Below are 26,800 nucleotides of genomic sequence, written 5' to 3' on the forward strand. Positions count from 1 at the left end.
CCATCTCTACAATAGCTGATATAAGACACCATACCCGCCTTCCTTCAGACATACATTCAGCGCTCACAAATAGCTTGGCACTGACCACAAGGGCTGAGCCTTGGTCGTTTGTGGCTTTCTAAAAATGCACACAGAATAAATACATGGCGGACTTCTCTCTCCATGTCATGGTATAGCCTGCCACTTCTAAGAAGGGCATGCTGAATTACTCATTACAGGCCACGAGGTTAATTTTAAAAGCTCATATGAAATTACACTGAAGGCACTACATTTTGGCATAAGGCCATGCTGACAGAAGACATGGGCCATGAGGGGGTAATGACTATAATCTAAAAGCTTAGCCTGTCGTTACGGTCCCAAACTGCACCGGCCTCCTAGACCCTGTGATAGAGCCTGAATGGGAGCAGGAGAAGGCACCACTCCTGGCCCTCAGGGAGGACCTGGCTGACCCTGGATGGGTGGAGGCTGGAAAGGCATGATTGTCCTTTATTAAAGGCAATTACACCATCTTAACTCCTCTGTGTCCTCTGTCTTTATGGGTGTGGACTGGCCTGTCCATTATCTGTCCCTGTGTTTCATTAAGTTTCCTATATGTTCTCAGTGAAACACTGGCCCTTATATTAGCGTATGTGAACATCTAGGAATAGAAGTGGAGTTGTGTGATTTCGCCTGAAGCAGTGAGCATTTTCAAAGCTGGAGCATCTGTGTTGCCTCTCGCTCCAAGATCTTTCCGATACCACTCCATCACAAGCATGACACACAATGCAAGAATTTGCTGCAAGTTAAACAGTGTTAATATACTTTGTTGTAAAATTGAAAGAGAGACTCACTTACCAATAACAAAAGTTTGGGTATGGAAATATGTTTTTACTGGTTTTGAAAGAAGTCTCTCAAGCCTGCTTTTTATCAGATTAAAATACAGTAGAAGCAGTAATATTGTAAAATATACTACAATTTAAAATTAATTTATATAACTAGTATTCTATTTTAATATAGTTAAAATATAATTTCTTTCTGTGATGACAAAGCTGAATGCTGACTTTCAGCATCATTACTCCAGTCTTTAAGTGTCCTTCAGAAATAATTTGAATATGCTAATTTGCTGCTCACGAATAATTTATTATTATCATCAATGTTAAAAACAGTGCTGCCTAATGTATTTGTGGAAACAGTAATACTTTATTTTCATAATTATTTGATGAATAGAAAGAAAGTTTAAAATAAACAGCATTTGTTTGAAATAGAAATCTTTTGTAATAATACAAATGTCTTTAACTAATTTATTTGATAAATCTAATGCACTCTTGCTGAATAAATGTATTCATTTATGTAATTTTTTTACAGACTCAAAAACATTTCAATGGTAGTGTATTTAGAGGGGAAAAATAACAAGCTAAGGATATAAATCTCAGAGTAGAGTGGAGCAGAACGAATATAGAGTACAAACTGTTTAGGAATAGACGGGCCACTTAAGTAAAAAAATAGAACAGAATAGAATGGATGTGCGCCTTTCAGTTAAAAGAGCACAACTTTTGGTAAGAAACATTGCTCATTTTTACTCTAGTAGAATTGCCTGGATAATATTGTTTTCTACTAATAGACTAAATCTCACTACCATAAACTAATTTCATAATACCACAGTTGTCAGATTTTTGAAATTAGTAAAAGGCAGCCAAAAAGGGACACTGAGATTAGAAACTTTCGTAGCACTGTCAGTTTAATACATCTTTTCTGCAGATTTCTCTCAACAGTCAACAGAGAAAATGTTAAAACTGTGCAGATTCCTTGTGGGCCCTCATGACCGACAGCCCGGACCACATTTGAAACTCATTCCTCCAACAATGTTCATTAAAAACCTGCCGTTTGCTTCAAACTTATGTTGCTTCTGTGCTAATTGCCAAATCTGAGGCAATCCAATCACTTGTTTGCCATCAAAGTCATCATCTGTTACCACATTATGCAATTACCATTTATAAATACATTCAACACCATCAATGTGGCTTGGTCGGTCTACTGTACTTGCTGGAAATAGAAGTGCTCCTGCCCCGCCCCAGCCCCTTAAAATCTCTGCATGTCCCAGACTCATGTCTTTGTGGTGATTTCCCTGTCATATCTGTCAAAACCCATTCTGGTTTCCAGAAGTTTCTCCAGGCAGAGGCTCTGAGCCCTGAGAAGATCTGTCACTGTTCTATTTGAACGCATCCATAGCCCTGATTTGTGTGCAGACGACTGAGCACTGCATAATTGCATGAATATGTTTTCTGTAGTCAGCTATGGGAGATGGAGAGGGGAAAAAAGGCACCGTGCAGCAATTACATCCGTCTAACCTCGCGCGGAAATCCAGAATCTCATTTCCAGCCTGTCTCTGATTGTAATTACAAGTGCTGTAAATGTCTGTTACCAGCCCTGTGACTCTTAATACACTACTTCTATAAACCTCCAAAGACAGGATGGCAATTAATTTGGGAAAACCATCATTATTTTGAGCATTATTTATCTTAAATTCCCATAAAGCCCAGCTAATGTTTTGCTTCATGCCAGTGTAGGTTGATGCTTATAATTAGTCCTTATCCCAAAAGAAAATGTCATGCCATTGAGTTAAAGACGCAACAAGCACAGTTTTCTGTCCTGAGGTGAAGTACTTTTCTTTTTAAACAGGAAATTTGGCCTGGAAATATCAAATGGCTCATCCATTTGCAGTTGCAGAGGGGGTGGGACATTCTCTTTCCAGAAAACATCTGATTGGACAAAAACTATGTTGTGTAGAATGAGTAATCAATATTTTGGTAAATTTCCTTGGAAAATAATGACTTTTAAATGTGTATATTTGAAAGTCGCTATGAAATGGAAGTAGAGACAGATCTACAGAGTGTAACAGACTTTATATTTATAAATATAAAAAAAAGTAGGGCGGGAACTTGCATATAACGGTTGTTGACTGGTTTTGAGATGTGGGTGTTGACTTAAAAGGTCCCATTCTTCGCGTGTTTTCGAAGCTTTTATTATGTTTACAGTGTGCAATATAACATGAGTTCATGTTTCGCGTGTAAAAAAACAGTATTTTTCACTGTACAGCGCTGTTTCCTCTGTCCTAAAAACGGCCTGATGATTTCCTTGTTCTAGAAGTCCCTCCTTCAGAAATACGTGACGCGTTCTGATTGGGCCAGTGCTTCCCGTGTTGTGATTGGACAGTAGCTTAGCGCACTTTGCCCGGAAAGGTCCCGCCTCTTACCATAACGGGGAGATGTAAGCGCTGAATGTGCGCTCTTCTCCACGTGAGAGAGCAACAAGACCATGCCCCCTATTTTGCGTGTTCTTGTGGACGGAGGGTTAGTCAGCAAACGGTTCTAGTGACGTCATTACATCCCTGCACTTCCTGCTGTAGTCCAAACCAGCCGTTCGCTGTAGGCTTTAAAAGGGAACTTCTGTTAAATAAAACATCTCGCTTGGCATTGAACTTTGAGCTTTATAATTTTACAGGTATTATTTATGCTCTAACAGCAACATTACACACTAACTAAAGTTTGAAAGATGGAATCGCGAAGAACAGGACCTTTAAATGAATGTGAGCTTGCAGTCGATTGTGGAGGGAAAGAAAAGTCTGGCATGCGTCACCAGAGAGAAGTTAAAAATGAAATGCATGTTGTATGGATGAGTCGTTCACAATAAAGCCAATAACTTGCATTTACAAATAGGGTGAATTTTCATGCTGACTACAAGTCAAAGCTTCAAAGCTAATAAACAAGGACTAAAAGCCACAAGAGTATAATCTTGATTTTTATGAGATCTATAACATGGAGTATGAAGTGTAAAGAGAGTCTACTCACCCTCTACGGGGCAATAACGGGTGACCTTCTCAGGCATGAGCTGGTGTTCTTTGTGGCGGCAGTAGATCTCCACTATCTGCTGCCGGCACTCCTTGGTCTTGGCGCGAGAAAGGGCGGAAATTGCCTCTTTGCCGCTGATCTCGCATTTGGGAGGCTGGTCGTATTTGATGTCTGCAGTGGGTGGAGCCGATCTCTTGGCCTGTTGGAGGTGGTGCCGATGTTGCTGGGTTTGCTGTGGACGAAGGGTGGGATTGGCTCTCCGGTGAATTTCAGAGCGTGTCTGATTGTAGCCCCCTTTGTTATGTGCATACTGAATGACCTCATTAGAGTTCTTGCTGAGGCTTTGCTGCGCATGCGCCTTCTCCAGAAGACCTTGTTTGTGTTTGCTGGGCGCATGTCTCTGTGTCTGCGAACGTGCCCCGAAATTACTGTTGTCTATGTTCTCAAAGTCTTTGGGAACGGAGTTCTCGTTGTTGCTGTCCACGCGGACTTTCTCCTTGGGCCGGTGCGAGTAGTAGCCTTCCTGAAAGACGAAAAAAAAAAAAAAGCGGAAATCAGTTACTGCTACCAACACAACATCAATGTCACGCCAGATAAAACTAACAGATTTACTTTTCTAAGTCATCAGACATACAACTTTTTCATGATTTGTTTTGTTTTTTGGTGGAACAATATTAGTGGCAAGTAAAAAATCCAATTGTTTAACATTAAAACAGACACACAGAATAAACCTAGAGACGGGCTCTTTTTAATTGGGTCACTAAGCAATCATCACCTATCAACCACACAGAACACCCTAGTAACTGCTTATCAACATGTTAACAGCCTCTCAGAACACCTAAGCAATCGCATACCAATGACCTGGCAACCACCCACAGCACTACTCACAATTGTACATTTCAGAAAGCATTTATTTCCTTGCATGCTGTAAAAGCCAGCGAATACATTCATGTGTACACATATACAAGTAATGTTATTGAACAACAGTACAAATATTCAGAAGAGCAAGTAACATTATATCTGCCTTTAACCACACAGCAATTCACAAGGAGCATGACCTCGTACGGGACATTTCTGATATTTTGCAGTTTTTATGCAAGTGTCACTGTTGATGAAATATTCCACTGGCAACGGTGTGTGCAACAGGAAGTAGGTTGCAACATGCCCTGAGCCTTGATCTGATTGCAGGAGACGTCTCTGTAGCTGTGAAAGCTTTAGGAGAGGATATGATCTCTGACATGACAGGATGACTATCTACAGGGTGATTCTACAAATAAATGTACTTTTTTTCCACTTTATCTCTTTATATATTTTGGTAATCACATCAGCAATCCATTTACTCATTTCAGCGCGAGTCTTATATTGAGAATAAAGATGTTGATTATTAATTCATATTAAACTTTTTACACAACAACGGCTATAAAAAACATAATACATTACTACCACTAAAAAAAGTTTTTTCTATTTTTATTCTGCAAGCCTGCATTAAATTGATCAAACACTTAATTGGTTCTTTTAACTCAAATGTGGGACTACATAACAGCCAATACATTATATTGAATGCTTGGATATCATTGCTTTATATAACTTGTGACAACAACCACTTCGAACACATTCTCGCTAACTTCTCCACGCATCACGTCCCCCGACTTCTCAAACCGCTCCTACGCCCTGTCGACTGCTCTTACTTTTCCCCTGGATTCATTTAGTCCACTGATTACTGCGCCGGTCTTAAAGGATACGTAACAGTAGAGAGCAAGACAGACATTAATAGGAGGAAATGGAGACAAACAAAAAAATCAAAGAGTAGGAGATGAGAACAGGAAGTAAGACTCATTTCCTTACTGTTATGGTGCAATTTGTCTACAGAGCATTCATTAAAGCTTATTGGTGAGCACAACAGAGTGTGTTATTTGTGAGGGAAAACTTTGGAAGATGAATCCGTTTTGTCACCCGCACTTTGGCCCCCTAAAGGCTGCCGTTTAGAGCAGACTCCACTCCACTCCGGTCTGCTCCTCCTCCTCTTTCAGGAGCTTTCAGGAGGAAATTACAGTGCCCCGGATTAATAGCCTGAGCAACCACAGGAGGTAAGTTAGGCTGCTGGAGAGAAGACTATCGATCGCTTGCAAAAATCTGTCATTTCCCAAGGTGCTCTGGGAGCCCTGCTCTGCACCGCTGAGCACCTTGGCAGTCGCAGACCTTCTGTATTCTCTCTCAAGGGGAGGAGGCTCCCCGCTCTCTTGCATCATCCATCAGAAGAAAGGTGGGAGTCACACACTCGTTTATCAAACACACTTTTATCTGGCTCTTCTTCTGCCTCTCTGATGGCGAAGAACATCACGGCCCCACACACACACAAACACTAAAACTGGGCGGTAAGGCGATATATACCGTAGAAATGTGTCAAACGGCAGATATTCTGCTATATCATCTGACGTGCAATTTAAAAAAATAGAAGAAAACCAGAAAGTACAGTCTACTGTAACTCTTCCACAGATTAGCACTTCTAGTGTATGCAGCTTCACTGTTTCTGGTGTAACTGTGGGTATACATGAAATGAAATATATGAGAAAAGATTCCTGCAATCAATGGCATAGCAGTGAGGAACGATCCAAGACTGGAATGCTGCTTTTCCTGTTCTCTCAATGCCTCACATCAGAGACTATTTGACAACTATAGTTATATGTAACTGTACACCTTAATGGTTTTAAATGAATGAATAAGGTTTGAGGGAGAGTGCACACATGAAACTTAAAACCAAACAACACTCCCTTAATCTGTCCTGATTGTCCTCCGACCTCACAGTCCAACAGATAATACATGGATACTGTGGGAATAATAAAATGCTATTTACGAAAAATTCCTTTGATCCAGGCTGACTCTATCTCTCCTGTGGGGTGAATCACACGAACCCTGTCAGGAACATCATTTCTTAAAGAATCTTAAAAAACAAATTAATGATATAAGAAACATTAATAGGAAATAGTAACCTCTTTTGCATTGTTGCAATCTTTCCATGACAATCTCAATGACATTTACACCCAAAGTCCAGCCAAGCACACTTGCTGGCTAGATCCGTGACCTGACATGTTTGAATTCATCTCAAGTTGCTTTTATTACTATAGTGCTTTATACAATACAGATAGTTTCAAAGCAGTGAATACAATGAATGACTTTAAAAGGCCATTAAACCTGTCATTTGTTTTTACTTTTTTCTCTTTTTATTTAAGAACTTAAGCAATTGATATATTCATTAAACAATAAATTATGTTTAAATACTATGTTTAATGAATTTAATACTATAAAAGATTTTGACAAAAATCTAACCCAGTAGTTCTCAACCACCACAAAACCTACATTTTGTAAATCTAATAATATAACTCCATGGGCACTTTTGTTATGAATTATAACTATATTTTCCGTGGTATGCCAAGCTCTAAAATATTTTATCAGGTAGAAATTGAGAGCAAAATATTTGGAAAAATCCCTCTCTTAATTCTTATACAGTAAATCACGAAAAACTGGAAAAGGCATGGGCCCTTTATATATTTTTGTGGATGATGAGGTGCCCTGGAGTCAAAAAGATTGAGAACCACCTCTAATCTCAAGTATGAACACTATTATTGATGCTTTGACATCCATACAACACTGCACTGACTTCAGCTGAACAACAGAAATGCATAATTTTTACCACTGTAAAGCTGCTTTTAAACAATCTGTATTTTATTAAGCGCTATATAAATAAAGTTGACTTGACAAACTAAAGATGCACTCAAATTCAATACAATTTTGATAATGGTCCTCCATTTCTCCTATAAATCATGATAGCAGCACTAGCACCTAAGTGTAGGAGATGGATACATACGGGTGATTTGCATCTCAGCAGATGCTTGTTGGACTAACAGCAATGGGACTGATTGAATGGAAACATTGTTAGTCAACTATTAGGAGAGTCATAGATTCTTCAGTCCTCTGTAAAGCTGACGCAAAAGGACATCAGGAAACATTACATGACTCAGCTTAAGGCTGCAGGATCCAAGCCCTGGCTTTACAGAAGGGAAAAAATGCATGGGGAATGGATGTGTGAGCTGGTGCACATAAGGATGTAGACATGAAAAGTGCATTCATGCAATGAAACCGTCACTATGACTCAAGAAAATGGGCCAGGAACTAAAGCATCACTTTCCATGAATAATCTTAAAGCCTCTGACCAAACATAACATCTCACCTCACCTATACACTTGCTTGGCTGATTTGTAAAGGGAAATGCAAGTCGTCAATACAAAAGTCACTTCTCGTGTCATTTATAACCATATGTAACACCTCACAGTTTGCTTCTCCCAGCAAAAGGTCAGCAAAGTTTGCCTCACCCTGTGCCCCAGGGCTGCAGGGGTCACCTTCCGAGAGGCTGCCCTCTACCTGACCTCTCTGCCTGGGTGGCTGCGCAGGGTCAGTGCAGGATGAGTCACAGAAAGCTCCAGCAGGATGAGGAAGGGGGGAGGGGGTGTCACATGTGCAGGCTAGACACAGAAGGTGAGATTGCAAGCTAGTTATAGTATGCGGGACGGGCACTGAAACCCAACTCTGACCTTTCCTACACCACAGAGAGAAGCTCCATCAATCACCGTGAATGTCTACAAGCTACTCAATCAAACTGAACCGATGGCAGCGATCCACATCAAATCCTCATTCACAGAGTGTGTCTGAATCTTAATAAAAACAGCCACAGTTAACCTGTCGGAAAGGTCAAACTGTGGACAAGTACAAAATAACACCAGGGATATGTTTGTTTGGGGTACTGCATACTGCACATTATATACCTAAGACTAGTAAGAGTTAGCTGTTGTTGGCAGCATTATCAAATCGAGAGTCAAAAAGAGAAAAAGGGATTAACATCACAGGGAAATGGAGGGTCAAGTTGAGGTACATGAGATACAGGTCATTATAGCCCCTTTCACACTGCACGTCGGACCCGTAATATTCCCGGAACATTGCCGGGTCGCCTTCTGTGTGAAAGCAACCACGTCCCGGGATTGATTACCGAATTCGACCCGGGTCGGGGACCTAGTAAAATTGCGGTATTCGACCCGGGACGAGCGCTGTGTGAACAAAAGCCGAAACTAATGCCGCAACGTGTACGTAGTTATCGTGCGACTCCTAGAGCTTGTTTTTTCAATAATACAACCCTGCAGTGCCAGAAGAGCTAGTCTGTGTTTTAAACGCAGAGAGTGTTCATATACAAAAGAAACTAAAATTAAACAAGCAGAAATGTGCGCAAACTGGACACAAGTCGAGACCACGGAGCTCCTTACTATCCGCGCTGAAGCTGAGATCGCTCGCCATTATACGTCACATCAGGATGTCACGTGTCAACTCGACCCGGGACCATTAAGCATTGTGTGTGAAAGCGCACATATTATGGCATTTCGCTGGCAGTGTGAATGGACCAAATCTAGCGGCCTGGGAACAAATGCCGGGTTGCATTATCTGTGTATTTGCCGGAATCGCAGTGTGAAAGGGGCTTATGAGGGTAGAGCGCCAATTAAAGGAACACTCCAACTTTTTGGGACTTTGGCTTATTAAGTGTGTCCCCCAGAGTTAGATAAGTCCATATATATCATTCTCATCTCCGTGCATCCCATAACTCAGTCTGACACAAACTCCCGCTAGCCTAGCATAGCACAAAGACTGGAGCTATATGGCTTCAGCTAGCCTACTGCTCAATAAGTGACAAAATAACGCCAACATTTTCCTAATTACGTTGCTATGTGTATAGTCACAGCGTGTACAAATAACAAGGTTACATGAGACAGCCATCTTATAAACATACATACTGTGGACTATATTCTCAGAAGGCGTAGCACTGCTCCACTTCTGCGGAGTGCGGAGTGATTTGCCCGAAGCACCTGAGAAGCCCCGCGGTGAGATGCAGAGAGTTCGCTCAGAGTTTAAGTAATTGCTAGATAGTTTACAATCATGGGTGTTCGCTGTATTGTGAAGGCCTGCGACAATAAACAGAGGAGACCAGGTAATACAATGATATTCCATAGAATTCCAACCCAAAACGCTGACCTGATGAATCGATGGCTACTTTTTCTGGATATAGACCCAAACACACCTGTACCCATCATCAAGCGCCATCGGGTTTGCTCTGAACATTTCACAAAGGACAACTATTTCGAAAAAAATGGAATTGGCCACATGGACCATGAAATGTGTGCGAAGGATACGGCCATCCCATCGATAATACAGACAGGACAAAGCAGATCACCTGCGGCTGCGGTAAGTGTTCCGTTATGTAAGTTAGCCTACTGTAACAGAGCCGTTAGCTAGATCTAATAACGTGTATGGCACTGTTACATGAATAGGGTGGTCACTACTGTATCGCGATATTGTAAGAGAGGCAATATATTGCGATATTTTTTTTTTTTTTATAATTTAAAAGAATAAAGAACACAACCATATGCCTAAAACACGAGACAAAGTATTTTATTTAATTAATAGAGTATAATTTATATCACTAATCACTATTTTGTGCAATCTGAGTAAAGTAAAGTGTAAAGTGACTGCAGGATTCTTTATGTGTATATGTTTTAAAGGTTCACAGTATAGCAGTGGCTATTTAACAACAGAAAGTGCAGTCCATTTCATGAGTAAATGACTGTTTGTTTTATATTTAATATAGTTAAGCTATTTTCTATAAAGCAGTCTATTGTATAAAGTGCTATTTCAAGTACTGAACTGCAGAGCTGGTGCATCCATATCCACATCGCTATGATCTTTCATTCTGCTGCCACCGCTGTCAGTTTTGGTGTTTGTTTATTTTGTTACTGAGAGGAAAACGTGCAGTACATTCTATCGAAACGCTTCTCAGCAGCGCGGGTGACGTCAGGATGGTAAGCGAGCTCTCTGTTTCAATGTGTTTCCCGAGTATTAGATTATAACTTGGCCTATTTTGCAAACAAAATGATTCTTGTCGATTTCCTTAGTGGCTTCTTTTTAGCTGAAGCCAAAATGAGTCCACACTTCAGCTCTGTATACTGCAGGAGCGGAATAATCCTATTGTCTTGACACTAGCAATGCACGCACTTTTACCTTGCGCTTCTCCAGCTCGCGTCAGTTTTACCTTCTGAGATAACACTGCCATCTAGCGGTTATGTGTTATACATTCTGTGGTTAAAACCGAACACAAAGCCATGAATCTTGATTGTAAATAAATAAATATATAAATATCGATACAGTGTTTTTGAGAATCGATACAATATCGCCAAACATAATATTGCGATATTCACGTGTATCTATATTTGCTTACACCCTTAGTCCACAGTATGTATATGTTTATAAGATGGTTGTGTCTCATCTAACCTTGTTATTTGTACACGCTGTGACTATACACATCGCAACATGTAAATAGGAAAATGCTGGCATTATTTTGTCACTTATTGAGCAGTAGACTAGCTGAAGCCATATAGCTCCAGTCTTTGTGCTATGCTAGGCTAGCGGGAGTTTGTGTCAGACTGAGTTATGGGATGCACGGAGATGAGAATGATATAAATGGACTTATCTAACTCTGAGGGATACACTTAATAAGCCAAAGTCCCAAAAAGTTTGCATGTTCCTTTAACTTCCACAAGTTTTTAATTCATTTCATTAGCAAATAGGATGCAGAATTGCAATTTGAATTCAAGGAGGAGGAATAAAAAAAGTATAATTACAATACTATGCATGCATTTTTTTTTAACTATACAAGAATGGCTTGTTAAGAGAAACTTTGAATGATGTCTTGAGATGTCTTGAGAAACCCTTTTAATGATGTTTTGAGAAACCCTTTGTCGTAAAGTTGTATAAGCCTTAAAAACAATTGTTTAAAATGTCACTTACAGAAATGTTTACTTTGGTTGGAAGAACACCAGAATGTCATTTAAAGGAATACTTCACTGCTTTTTCATATTAAACTATGTTATTCCCTTAACTTAGACGAGTTGATGTATATCTCTCTTGTCTGAGTGTGTGCACTTAATCTCTCTGACGCGCGGTGACGATCTGATAGCATTTAGCTTAGCCCACTAAGCTCAGTTCATTCACTATGGTACCAAACAGAGATCAAGTTAGAAGTGACCAAACACCTCCACGTTTTCCCTATTTAAATATGGTTACACAAATAGTTGAACGATATGGTGACATAAAATAAAACGTGGCGCTTTTCTAAGTGGATTAAAAAGGAGAACTATAATGTATGGCGGAATAGCACTTCTGAGAGTACTTCGACTCTGCACTGTAAAAAGTCCCAGCTCCCTCACATCTCCCCCTCCCTCCTATTGACAGAAATGAGAGAGGGAGGGGGAGAAGTGAGGGAGGATTTTTCAGCCGGGACTTTTTACTATGTAATAATGTATTCAGAAAATATGCATATTGTGCACAGTATTCAAACTATTCACTACAGAAACTTTAAAGAGTAGAATGCTATTCTAAAAGCACAAGATTTTGGTCAAGACTCAATAGCATCATCCAAAATTTCTACCAGGCTCTCAGGGTGTTTATATCTTGCTGCCATCACCTGAGATGGTGGCCAAGCTAAATCGGACTGAATTAAAATTGATTCAGATATTAGGCAGATAGTGTGAAAATTGCCTATGGGCTTTCATCACCTCTGCAAACAGAACAGTTGTTCCTAACGATGAGGCAGACACAGACACTTGATGTATAACAAGAACCACAGAGGAAGTCTTTCATTGTTTTTCAAGCCAAACATGCCGTCTAACACACATGAACACAAACCACACTTACGAAACCATAACCAGTACAGTAGACATTGCTCTGCGTTCTCTCTCACACACGGTTTTGCTCTGAGCAGTGTTCTTGTCCAGTGTGATTCAGTCTAATGAAGGGGCTGGTCCCATAGCCATTCTTGCTTGCAGCTCTGAGTGGGCTACTGGGAAAAATAGCGAAAATCGCTTCCACTAGAGATGACAAATAAGCCAAGCTCAGCCCCCCTGGCGAAAAAAGAGCAGGTCTGCATGAGACACTCAGCGGACTGTCAGTGCTGCAACACCTTCTTCTACAAGGCCAGCATGAGTCAAACAGTTGCCGCAAAGCCAGAACAAGAATACTACATTAGAGAAGATCTGGAGGCAATTGGAGACGAAGAAAAAAAAAAGAAATGGTGGGAAATGCTCACAAGACAAAGAGAACCTATGTGGTTCATGGTTAGTAAGACTTAAAGAAACATGAGCAAGTGGGGGGAAAAAATCATTATGTTTGCATCATTTCACTTCCACAATATGACATTTTTCAGTTTCAAGATGTCCATTGCAAACAAAGTTTCAAGAAGAACAATTCATTGCAGTTGTTTGAATCGTGAACAGTGGCCATTACTACTGGAATGAAGCCAGACCAAATGAGAGTTAAAGTGCACAATAAAGTGCACATCTATATTATTTCTCTATTGGTTAACATTATCCAATTACTCATAGTTCAAAGGAAAAGCAAGTTATTACAGGTGGATTAAAGGACAACAAAGCATTGTTTTTTTATTTGGAAAAATGTGCACAATCAAATGATTTCAACATGATCAGGAACAGTTTTGTTAGTCATATTGAGATGACAGTTATAACCACTTCAAATCGCATTTCCACAAATATAAAGTCTGTTATTTAGAATCACTTAGTTACTTTCTACTATGCACACCCAAAAAACACTACCAGTTTAGAATCCTGACAAACATTCGTGATGGATGGGAACAATAACCATCTCAAACGGTCTTTGATAACTAGCTATGAAACATGATCACGGGACTTCAAACGACGACTCCTGTGCATGGCAACTTCAACGTTTATGAAGCTTCTGAACTTGAAAGCACACAGCTTTCTTTTCCAGAACGAAACGATAGAGGCCATCATCAGTGCTTGATCAAGGCCTGCCACAACACGACTGATCGTTTGTACGCAGATGTAGCACAAATCTATCCAACTATAATGAAAAATCATAGAATAGCACTCCAACCTACTTCTTACTATGCATGTATTTACTCCACTAATTGATCAAAATTAACCTTATTTGGGGGTTTATTATGATAAAAAGCAAAAGAAAAGGCTCGTTTATGTTTACAAAGAATAAAACCAGAATCATTTAAAAAAAAGTGTTTTATCGACTTTTATCTCTGATACATACTTACAGACTTCACCATTAATAGATTAACAAAACCAATACAAGAACACAATCTCTAATTGTTTAAGCATTAACAACAGTTCTTCGAGCATGAAGATTTACATTTGAAACCCCTATCTGGTCTGTGATTTGTGCACTAAGCTGGTAAGCTATGCTGGACTAAGCTCAGAATCATCAGTTTTGGATTCTCTGTGAAGAGTGCTGAGATTCCCCATAAGCCTCTTCTTGAGGCGCTTCGTGGCGTTTTTCCTATTGAACGCAGCCCCAAGCTTGCTGAGCACCTGTTGGCATGAGGCCTGATTGGCATCATCCTCTTCCCTCTGAAGTGCAGGGCCTATAGCCCTCACCAGTGCAAATGAGCAAACATTAAGCCAGGCTTAGCCTGCTGCTTTAAGGTTTACGGCCACAGCTTTTGTATCAAGTGGTCAACAGTAATCCATTATGGTAGGGATTTCTGGCACTGTCTAAGAAAATGCTTCCCTAATTCTGAGGGATACGGAGTCACACAGCTCAACTAGTGAAAGCTGGCCATTTTAAGAAGGTTTCCAGTTGCCAGCCCAACAACTCATCAGTCTTGCACATTCTGTTCTTCTGTATCAGGGTTGGGCAAAATTCAAAAGTGAAGAAATGGCTCCATTTGAACTGAATAGAACTGGGATCTCTCACAGGAAGTTAGGATGGTTCCCTCAAAAATATTTTACTCACCCTCGCGTCATTGCAAACCTGAACATTTTTCAACAATAATAACAACACTAAGACATATTTCAAAATATGTTTTGAAAGAAAGAAAGTTATATAGGTTTAGAATAAGATAAGGGTGAAAATAAAAAATCCATCTATCTGGCCAATAATCATTTTTCAATCAAGTCTATGTCAAGCCAACAAAGTTTGTCTAACATGATCTTTTTTGCTCACCAGCCACTATGGCTAGTGGTTTTCAAAAGTTACTAGCCGCCACTCAGCATTTTGACTGGCCACAATGATCTATACCAAGGGGAAAAACTGCCATTAAATATGTTTTTAATACTATCTCATAATTTGGCTGCTGAAGCTTTAAGACCTGATACACTGATCCATTATACTTTCTCAACTGTTTATGTTCACTTAAAACTGTGTTTATGTGAAATTGTGAATATTTTAGCATTTTGAGATTATTTCGAGCATATTTGATTGTTTAAGCGCAATAATCGGCGCAATCAGTAAAGTCAGTTAAATTTTGCGCAACATGCGCAAACCTATGCCAGAATACAAGCCCTGTAACAACAACAATATTCATCCGGAGCATGAATATTGCAACTGCAATAGTGTTTGTCTGGATATCACCAGACCAAGCTCAATTTAAAAATTGAACATTGGTCTGGGGAGTCTGCTCTGTATTTTCTACTGCAAGAGGCATGATAAACAAGCATTACTGGAATAACTCTGTATGCAATTGGATAATCCTTCAACCAATCAGACCATAAGAGGCGTGATCAACGGGCAACGACCCATCATTCCCATGTCATTGTTTTAAACCTGCTAATAGTGCCAGTTGGATAAGCCAGTCTGTGATTGGTTCCCGCAAAAGTGTAGCAGAAGCAGTAGAAATGAATGTACGGGTTTCCAGACTGAGTTACCAGGCAAAATCCAATCGCTGTATTCAATCCCCGCATGGGGGATTGGATCTCACTCACAGCACTCGGCTCGGGCAGTTGAAAGCATTCATATAAACGTATCGGGTGCAGCGCAAAGTGAGTGTTTCAACTTCTCAAATTAATTATGAAATTATGAAAGTTACGCTTCCAAAGGCATGAACTGAAAACACACCAGACATAACACGCGCTGTGAATGACTGCCGCGAGCGCGGACACGTTTACCTCAGCTCTCATCACGAGAGCTCATTCGGCTCATTCATCACGGTGAATGTAATCTGACTCCTGTAGCGTTTGTGCTGTGACACTCCCTCAGCGGCTAAATCGCATTATTGAACAGACATGTTCAGTTTTTAATTGTAGTGTCTGTTCTCTAACTGAACTGATTTTATGAAATGAACGCGGTCGCGGTGGGAAAGTGATTCAGTCACAGTAATCCAGTAGTGGTGGCTTTGGGAGTGGCCTCGTTGGGCAGCAAAGCATTCTGGGAATTGTAGTCTTTCATCCTCACGAGACAAAAATACATTTTCAGTATTTTCAGTCTAGAAAGCACCAAATTCAAAAATAATTTCACATTTCTACTACATTATTGACCCAGTTTAATTACAGATGCATCTTCCCAGCACTGAAGTACCTTTTTAATAATAATATTCCTATTAATATTCCTATTCCTTTTTTTCTTTTTTTAAGAATAAAGTTACTTGCATATAAAAAAAATGTAAGAATGTTCCTGAGAAATTCTTTAAGGAAATCTTTCTTAAAAAGATTTTCGTGAATTGGGCCTCTGATCTGTTTCAGAGAACAACATCACATTCCATGCATGTTCTTTAGTTAAACCTGTTACATCAAAACAAACAAACTACCACCTTTCCGCCGACAGGAAACCTTTGTTAATGAGGGGGGTAAAGCCTTGTAGGCAGAGTGTTTAAAGAGGCATACAAATGAGGCAGTGCAGCAATTAGACAGAATCCACAATGGATGCGACCACTCTCGGCTAAGGATTTCGTAATGAATGCTCAAGGTGCTGCTTGTGAGACAGATTGCTCAACATGTGGCCTCCTCGCATAAGAAGTGGTCTGGGACTCGGGCCCCAGTGCCTTTACATAACCACCCCTTTCAGCCAGAAAGCGTGGGAGAACTACAGCTTTGTGTGGGCGACAGGACCGCTGGGTGTACGTCTAAAAAGCAGGTCTGTAGGAAGCGCCACTGCTTGTGTAAACAGGCTAAAACCCACCATGCTCAGAAATACCTTTCTACGAACCAGGACTGAGAACAGCCCCACCCTGGCTCGGTTCCTTCGGTTCTCTGAGCCGCATGCACCACCAACAGCACACTTAAACGGGGTGTATTTTTGGCTAATCTCTTCTCTGATTGCTAATAGTAAGGTATAGAGATGGAACAACCCAGATTTGGACATAATGACAGCAGCAAGTTCAGTGCAAAAGGCGGTTTTCCAGGCCTGTTATTTGGGAGGCATCAACCAACAGAGAGCTAAAACATACAGGCTGCTCACTGTGGCCCATGTGAAATAATTAGAAGAACATCAAACGGACTTCCAAAAGTGGACCGACAGAACTCGTCTCGGGTCAGTCTTCTCCTGCTTTGCTTTTACAGCAAATGCCGGTCCATGCTAACAACCCTAAACTCTGCAGATGTAGAGTTTGGCGTGATCAGGTTATACACACATGGGACTTGACGGATGGCTTCTCTGCCAGTACGGTCCAGTCATGCACAAGCATACGGAGTATCAATACACCATCTGTAATAGAAAACCTGGGAAGCACCGGACCGTTATTTGGCATACCATTCCATCCTTGCCATCCCGATTTCAAAGGCTCTGGCCAACGGCACATCTCAGCAGGTCTCAATTTGACTTTTGGTAATGCATTAGCATGCAGATCCACAAAGAAAAAGGGCACTTTTGTCTGAAAACAATGATCAAACTGCATTAAATGTACATAGTTAGCAAATGAGTAAAATACATATCAATGTGGCCCTTTTCTTTATTAGTTACTAATCAGTAGAAAACCAGCATGTGGGAAACTAGAGTACCTTTTAAAATCTAATTACACAACAATTGCAGCCTTTGTGTTGATTGAATAAAAAGTATGTTTCTATACAAATCATTCAAACAAACCATTTCCTAATTATCCCCCATTAAGAGCTACTTTATAAAACTGTAAATTGATACAAAACAAGCAAACAAGCAGTAAAAATAACCAAACTAAAAGCAATATTATAATTAGAACATTTGCAGTCATGCAAAAGGGAACAGAAGGTACATCCAAAATTCTCTGCTGTTCTGCTACAAGTCACTGTAGGCCTATATCTAAAAATATTTAATGTCAATTATACACTAGATGTAAGGAGGGAACCAATTTAGACAAACATTGGCAGCACACACGATGCATCATTTATCCGAGTGTGACGCAGAGCAGATGTCAATACAAGAAAATCAATGGTGAGAATAGTGATGCAACTGTCCTGTTAAGCATCGGGGTGCCCTTTTACGGACATTAGAACCCTGCAATGCCAGCAGATGCACGAAAAACACTTTCCTTCTGTTCATGACTCAATACTTTTGCTGTTTTCTCTGCTCTGCTGCAAATCAAAGCACGCTGTTTGAATATTCACACATTTCTTCACACACCTTTCAATCCGATTGAGAGTTCTGAGGTCTGTTTGTTTGTTTGAAACAAATGCTTTTTGTTTTGTTAGAAAGCTCTATAGATCAGAGCTCAATAAATCTGCAAAAGCACCCTGTTTATTACTGAATAAGTACTGATCACCTTCTCTTAATCTCCATTAACAGATCTCATTTACATCCATCCATCAGCTCATATCCAACTTTGATATTAACCCATGGCTGTTGTCCATGCATTAGTGTACCCCTCAGATTGGAAACCAAATAACATTATCCACATCTGACGTCCCAGCTCTGCATTTAATCCAAGCTCAGTTTGGCATTTGCTTAATTTATCTCTTTCAGGTCTCAGCAGTTTAATTCTCAGTATTCCCTCAAGCCGCCAACTACCTCTTGGCATTCTGTCCTTGTAAGTAAGACTATGTTCCTGCGACCTACCAGATTTAAAACAAATGTTAAATAAGTCTCTTGTGCTCACCAAGACTACATATGTCTGATCAAAGATACAATACAACTGTAACATTGTGAAATATGATTTTAGTTTTAAATAACAATTTTCTATTCTAATATATATATATGTGTGTGTGTGTGTGTGTGTGTGTGTGTGATGGCAAAGAAAAATTACTCCAGCCTTCAGTGTCAAAAATACTCAAAAATACAATACTTCAAAAATCAATCTGATATGATGAGTTACTGCTCAAATGTTATTTTTTATTATTTTTATTATTATCACTGTTGGAAACATTGCTTAATATATTGTGGAACCCATAATAATTTCCGGATTCTCAATGAATAGAAAGTGGAAAAGAACATCCTTTTTCGAAATAAATCTTTTGTAACATCGTTACTGTCGACATTGTTATTGCTTGATCAATTTAATGCGTCATTGCTGAATAAAATGATGAATTTCTTCCAAAAATAGAAAATCTTAAATCTTAAGATTTAAGAAATTAAAAAAATAGAAATCTTAATCATATCTAAACATGTATTCTTTGCAAATGGGTGTCATTCACTTGAAGTCGACACAACACAACTTTTAAAAACAAAAAGGGATCTAATTGAACAATACAAATGTATACCCTGTAATTTACGCACACAAGCCCAACCTGGTAACCAAGTTGTCTTACTCTTTACTAGGGCTGGACCAAAATATTAAAATATTTTGCCTGCCTTTATTAGAGAGAAAAATTCGAATATTCGTTAAATATAACTTACGAAGCTTTGAAGCACAAAAAAAAAATGGTATTTGGACCATTCCTACTCTTTACATAGACCAAAATATCCTGCCCAGCCAGAGGTGTATAATAGTAGAAGGTAGCTGCATGCAGGCTCCAGTATATGAACCTGACCACCACTTGCCAAAGTACAGCTAACCCTAATCTCTAACACCTTCAGCCTGAGACTGGTTTAACCATGCATGGTTATATGCATATGCACATGCTTGTATCCCCACCTGGCATCCGAACATCCTGTCAAAAAAAACAAACACCTTTTGTAGTTTTCAGAGTGTATTTTAGAGTGATTTAACTGGAGTAATTTACCCTTTTTATATCGCCAATAACATGAAAATTATGAATCGGCAGAATATTAATGTTTGCATCCCTAGTTCCACCACTACACTCTTCAGACACTTTTATTTAAGAACTGTTTACACAGAGCTCTTCAATTTGACTGTGCAGTAAAATGAGAGGAGAGGCTGTGCAAAAACGCTGAGATGTAGGGAACTGCGCTATCTTTAAGCCCTTAATTTGAAACAATGATGGGACATGAGTTGAAAACCCCACTTCAAAGACTCATGTGCCTATTAAAACTTGAAAAGAATCTCATAAAAGGAGGGAAAGGCCTCAAAATTTGAAGGAAGAGATTAGAACAACTGAACAACTTTTCACATGACGAGAGAGAGAGACATGAGAGAGAGACATGAGACATGAGAGAGAGAGAGAGAGAGAGAGAGAGAGAGAGAGAGAGAGAGAGAGAGAGAGAGAGAGAGAGAGAGAGAGAGAGAGAGATGAATGTGGAGGTGACGAATGACTGTAAAGAATTCGTGCAGAAAATGAATTCTCAGATTGAGGCTGAGCCTAACCCCTTGGCCCTCATATCTGGCTTTTGCTGAGCTCTTCTGACAGCTCTTCCACATGCTGCCAGTCTACTTCCACCCTAACACAGGCCAGTGTCACGTCAGCAAACTATCATGCAAGTTATCAGTATGTGTGTGTGCGCGTGTGTGTGCGTGTGTGTGTTGGTTCCTACCATTGATCCTGTTACACCTGAAGTTCTCTGTCTCTCCCTACAACTTGTAGACACAGATGCAAGATTCCCTGCCTGCCTGGGAGCTGTTATGAAGTATTGATTTCCTTTAGAGTATGTGGCTGTGGTCAGGGCTATGTGCTGAATGTGGTTGCATTGTACATCACTGTGTTTGTGGGAGAAAAAAAAAAAGAACACTGAGGTTTATGGATGAGTCTGACACTGTGACTACAGATGCAATCCCACAATGCACTTTCCTGCTGGCAAGAGGGATTTGTCACTAAAAAGAAACTACTAAAAAGCAGCAAGGTGGACATGTACCATGGCAACACCATGGTATGACTGAAACATCTTGGATGGCATATAAATATAGTAATTGTTCAGTACCATCATGCCGTTTCTAATGGGTAAATGAACAGGGGTGGGAAAAAGGGCATGTGTATGTAATCACATCCACATCTATTGTTAAAATCCCTAGAAGGAAGAAACGTACAACACACACACACACACACACACACACACACACACACACACACACACACACACACACACACACACACACACACACACACACACACACACACACGTATAAAATGTATTTTGTCAATCTGAGAGAAAATAAAAACTATATTTAGTTTATTGTCTAACTAAACTGAAAACAACTGTAATATACATATATATATATATATATATATATATATATATATATATATATATATATATATATATATATATATATATATATATATATATATAAATACAATAAAAGATGCAACAAATTATGCTTTTTTATGGCCAATGAGGTTTTTCATGAGGGTTTTTCCCTCTATAACAGGCAAAGTGGCCTAAAACAAAAAATATCTGTACCCATTTGAAATTAGAGGGAACTAAATGTTCTTCTTTGTGTCCATCTTCAGTGTGTCCCCATATTTGGTCTGTGCTAATGTCCTGTTTACACACTTCTTTATATTTCCACATAAATTACATTTTGGAAGATTATTGCTGCCATGTGTTTTGAGCAAAAACCGTCAGGTTCAGATTTATGGCCGGTCGACCAGTACATCAAAAGACAGGACAGGGAGAATAATAATAGAGAAGGAGACTCACTCTCTTGGGCAAAACTGGTCTGCAATAGGCGGTAGAGACTTGAAGTGGTGCAGCTGAAGGAGTGTGTGACCGCCATCATCAGATGATCTCTAGGGCTGTGGCCTTTTCTCTTGGCCAGAATAAGCATCCCTTCAGACCCTATGGGATCAGTTAGCCTGTGCAGTGCTATTCATCAGACAACTAAATCCTTCCCATTACAAAGTGAGAGAGAGAAAAAGAAAGGATGAGCAATATAGGCAGAGACGGAATTAGAGAGAGAGAGAGAGAGAGAGAGAGAGAGAGAGAGAGAGAGAGAGAGAGAGAGAGAGAGAGAGAGAGAGAGAGAGAGAGAGAGAGAGAGAGAGAGAGAGAGAGAGAGAGAGAGAGAGAGAGAGAGAGAGAGAGAGAGAGAGAGAGAGAGAGAGAGACCAGGGGGAAAAGAATGATTAGGAAACTTTGAGGCAGCCATAGACTTTATTTACACTAACTATGCTGGTCTGAAGGGGAAGTGCTTTAATACCTCCTTAAACTGCCCTAAAATGCGCCGCAGACCTTTCTGACACAGTCAGGCAGCAGGCTGCGGGCACAGTGGCACAATCCTTCCACGTCGCCTTGGTGTTGAAGAGCTATAACAGCGGGCTGAGGTAGATTAGCAGCAAGACTTACACACTTGGTGACGTCTTTTATGAGCAGCGCTGCCTTAATGTCATGGCGGCTGTAACCAACACTTACACTAAATCCACCTAAATAGAAACTTAAATGGCAAAGTGACTGAAAACTAATGTCAGAGAAAAAGAACGCAAAGCTATGCAAATAATAGTTCTCGGGATAATTACGATCATTTATTTGCCCCCTCCTATTGGCTCAAGGGTGGATTTCAGAAGCAAAGCTTGACTGTTAGAGCCAGTGCTTTGGCAGCCTTTCAGTCACCATTACTCAGGGGTGTCTCAATTGGATCTTTTCAGCGAGCTCAAGATTATCTGGGAGGCTCGTGCACTCACTCAAAATGCTCATAGTCATGTAGTGTACATGCGTTTCAGCAGGTGCATGATGTTTCATAAGTGGTACTTTATTTCTAGGGCTGGGAGGTATGAAGATTCATCTATATTGCTTTTACAGCTTAGAATATCTACAATGATGTACAGAACGATACTATACTCTCCAACAGAGCTACACACTTAATCGGTAAAAGATTAACATTCTCGATATTGATTCAAACATTTCTAAATGAAAACATTTAAATCTGTGTTTGCGCTAATGATCCAAAGTAAAATTGCAATTAGACAAATTATTTTTATTTAATGGATGATGAAACAAACGTCCTATAGACTTACACTGATGGAGAGACTTGGGCTGCATTTCCCGATAACGTTGTCTCTTAGCGCGCTACGAAGACTCTAAAGGTATAACTTAACTGAAGGTATACCATTTCTAGGTGTGTTCCCCGAACTATACCTTAGGAGGTTGCTTAAGGTATACCTTCTTAAGTGCGACGTAAGCGGGTGCTGTTCGTGGCGGCGGTGCTGAATTGGCTTCTATCGATGGCTCAAGAATCGATTATTTACTCTATGCAGGGGCTGTTTCACTGTGTTATGCGAAAAAATTATGTTCTTTATAAAAGAAACACTTCAGAAATAGTTGAACTTTCATTTATCATACAAAATTGCACCTAAATTTTACATAATTCTGAAATGAGTGCACGAACCAGGAATCTCATGCTCAACCGCACCATGAGCATCACGCGTCATTTAAATTATTACAATATATTTTCCATAGTGTCTTGATTTAATCCACAACCAGGGATGATTGACCATGCAGCAGCTGCATCACATTATTGTGTAAATAACTAATTTATATTATTAGATGGCCTACTCAATAAAAACGCAACACGCAAAACATATAATCAGCTGCTACTAGGCCTATATGGCGGAGAAAAAATAAAGAAAGAGAAGAGCCGCCAGCAGCTGATTTTAGTAGCTGAGCTCCGTCCAGTTTGTCTCGACAAAGTTGATCCAACAAGATCTAAAAGCTGCTGAATTTGCTGTCGTGGTAGGCGAAATTTATTTTTAATAGCAGCTTCTGACATGGTAGCCAGGGACTAAAGTTTTCACATATGAAATACTGCACATACACTAAATGGCTCCGCGGACAGCGCCGTCTTTGATTTAGCACAATTATATTCGCTGCCTCGCTGCCAAAGTTTGACTAAACTCCCCTCCACAATCATTCCCTTTAAATAGGCTCCTAAGCCTTTCCTGTCTAATGGTTTGCCAGCTGATGTACCTTTGGATAATATCATTAAAAAGCTAACAACCATTAGTGTTTGTAATGAAATTTTATGACAAAGAAATTTATGAAATTTCGTATAACAATTTTAATCCTCGCATAAAAAAAAAAAAAAAAATAAAAAAAAAAAAAAACTATTCAACTAGCCTAATTGAACACTGGGTGTATATTACAACTTCGGAATTATATTCGGATAGACTGACATATAAAGAAGCTTTTTTCACAGTGGTGGCCACTAGTGGAATTAACTTTTAATAGTGATAAGGTATAGCTAAGAGTGGTCCAGACCAACCTTACGAAAGTATGACTTAAAGAAGGTATTCTTAACTAAGTTCTTTTCGGGAAACACATATTAACGTTAAGGGATACCTTAAGGTATAACTTAAGAATGACGTAGAGTTAAGAAGGTTTCGGGAAATGCAGCCCTGAGCTATATTGCAATATAGACTTTTTTTGGCTAGCAAGCCCCCACAAAGAAACAGCTCAGAACATGCCCTGGCAAGCACTCTAAACACTCTAGCAACACGTTTGCATTGGTGAACAACACTAAAACTAGCTAAGAATGTAACTAAATGCTCAAACTAAAAACTGTAATTGACTAATAACTGACACCTCTCAGTTTTAAAGGCACCATCCATCCACTCTTAACTATGGAGAAAAAGAGGGCACAAGCAAAGTCAGTCCCCCTCTTCATTAGTATTCTTTTCATTCTGCTATTCAACTTTTTCAGATTGTGAATTTGGCCTTAAATGGATACCCCATTTATCTTCTTTTGAGTTTCTAAAAGGGCACCCCAAAGTGAAAAAGTCAAACTGAGAGCTGTGCTTCAGTGACTGGTCCGTCCCTGTACACCAGATACTTGACATTAAGTGATTCTCTCTCTACAGCTTACAGCGGAAAAGCACAGATTGTGTGGTCGGGTGATTCATAAATCAGATGATTCACCTGTCCACTGAATCACTCAAATAAAAAAAAAAAAAAATGTCTCCCAAGAGGTGGCTACCTTACCAGGATACCAACCACATGGTATACTACACACTGCTAGACCATTGACTAAATGGCAAAAGGTCTGTTCTACATATAGACCGTAAAAAAATATGGACGACTCGACATCATCCGTTTCCGCTTGCCAGATTTGAAGCTTTCAGGCGGCCTGCACAGCGATGACATCTTGGGGCCGAGTCTGCGCAGTAGAGAGCAGGAAGTACAGCGGCGATATCAAAAGCCCGCCCACACTCTCGCAGATGCAGAACAATTAATTATGTTGGTGTGAAATAAACATCGTATGATAACTGCCTTCAATGACAAAAAAAAATCTTTGAAGTGTAATTTTATTGTTTAGTTTGCCTCGCGTCCATTAGAAAACACAGAGGGGCGGCTATACTGGGACCGGTCACCGGGGGGCGATCGAGGCGCGAAAGCTTCAGTATCTGAGAGGGAGACTGCAGGCTTGGTTCTACATTTCTCGCCCACTAAGAACCCATTGAGAACCGCCCACTTAGAAAGGACAAGTTATATTCAAATATTATTTTGTCTAAATTGGTCCAAAAAAACCCAAAACATTATTTTAAACACAGCAAGCACAATAAGAATCAAGGACTGGAACTAACAGTTTTATAAACAATTGTATACAATCAGATTAGAGCTTGCCAGACTAAGAAAGTGCTTTCTAGGTTTGTATGCAATATGCATCAGACGGTCTGAAAAAAAAAAAAAAAAAAAAAGCGAGCGGTATCAGTGGTTCAGGCAAACAATCAGTTAATAAAGATACTAGCAACAGAAAGCATTCTCAAACCCATTGGGATTGCTGAGGATTACACAAGGGATTTGAGTAGATGCTGGATTATGGGATTTTTATTTTATTTTTTTTACACATAAAATACCAAGGGAGCATCGATACTCACCATGATCCCTTAACGGAAATACTAAAGCACTAAAGCGTGAAACTTAAATCACGTGAGCCAACTCTCTACACATAATGGCTGATAATGACGTTTTTACAAATAGACAGCATTATTGTATTATACTTCAGGATAAACAGACATCATTTACACATTCTAGCTAACATTTATATTAAAACGTATTTGCAGCAATCATAGTCAAGCTTATACAGGCTACGTACACAAAAAACAACAACAATTTCCTGCCAGTACATTATCCAGTAATTTTAAATTACTGTTGCCTCTTAAAACACAAAATACAGGTAAAACACCTGTAAAAAACCAATAAGGAAAATTCCTTCATCATTATACAGTACATTTTGCCCTATTTTTACTGACTTTTTTTACAGTGTACACTGTACAGTCACGATGATGTACCTTTAATTTCCCCAAGCTGTTTGCTCACTAAAAACCCCAATCTTCACTTTTTCAGGTCATTTCAAGTTTAATTTTGACGTGACATAAAGCAATGAAATCTAAATGACTGTGTTGTTTACTTACTTTTTTTTGTCTTTCCATTAACATCATCATTATCTTAATTCAGGCTGATCCATGAACAAAAACAAGAGGCGGGATTTATCGCATGAACCAATCATATCTAGGACCAATCATCCCATCATATTTATTCATAGTGCGATGGAGGATTGCCTGCTCTCACGTGACTTTCCCCCATTCATTTCTATTACCCAGCACAAAATTCAGCACATGCAGGGTTTCTGCTTTAAGTCAATGGGGACAGTTTTGGACAGTATTACTTTATAAAAATGAGTGACTTTTACAATAGTAATCATCAAATTTTGTCATTTTCTTTGTTTTATTTTTGTAACATTGATTATTTTCTCATCCAGTTTTTTTGAGGAGGCACTGCCTCCCATGCCTTAAAAATATTAACCATGGTTTTATTATAGTAAAACCATGTTTTTTGCCATATAGATTATCACTTGTATAACCACACAAATTCCATATAGTTAA

The 26,800-nt window shown here is 39.5% G+C and overlaps 1 protein-coding gene across 2 annotated transcripts in view; it reads right to left on the reverse strand.

The window, feature by feature from the left end:
* The window catches only part of xylt1 (xylosyltransferase I), an 81,903-nt gene that overhangs the window by 40,054 nt on the left and 15,049 nt on the right, over positions 1-26,800 (reverse strand). For both annotated transcript variants that reach the window (XR_010897605.1, XM_067414532.1), the window contains exon 2: positions 3,828-4,350. Coding sequence is in view for 1 of the 2 variants with exons in the window: in XM_067414532.1 (XP_067270633.1) it covers positions 3,828-4,350 (523 nt within the window). In the remaining variant the exon portion in view is untranslated. The remainder of the gene's footprint in view (positions 1-3,827; positions 4,351-26,800) is intronic.

Source organism: Pseudorasbora parva, chromosome 2, assembly GCF_024679245.1.
Source record: "Pseudorasbora parva isolate DD20220531a chromosome 2, ASM2467924v1, whole genome shotgun sequence".
Lineage (NCBI taxonomy): Eukaryota > Metazoa > Chordata > Actinopteri > Cypriniformes > Gobionidae > Pseudorasbora > Pseudorasbora parva.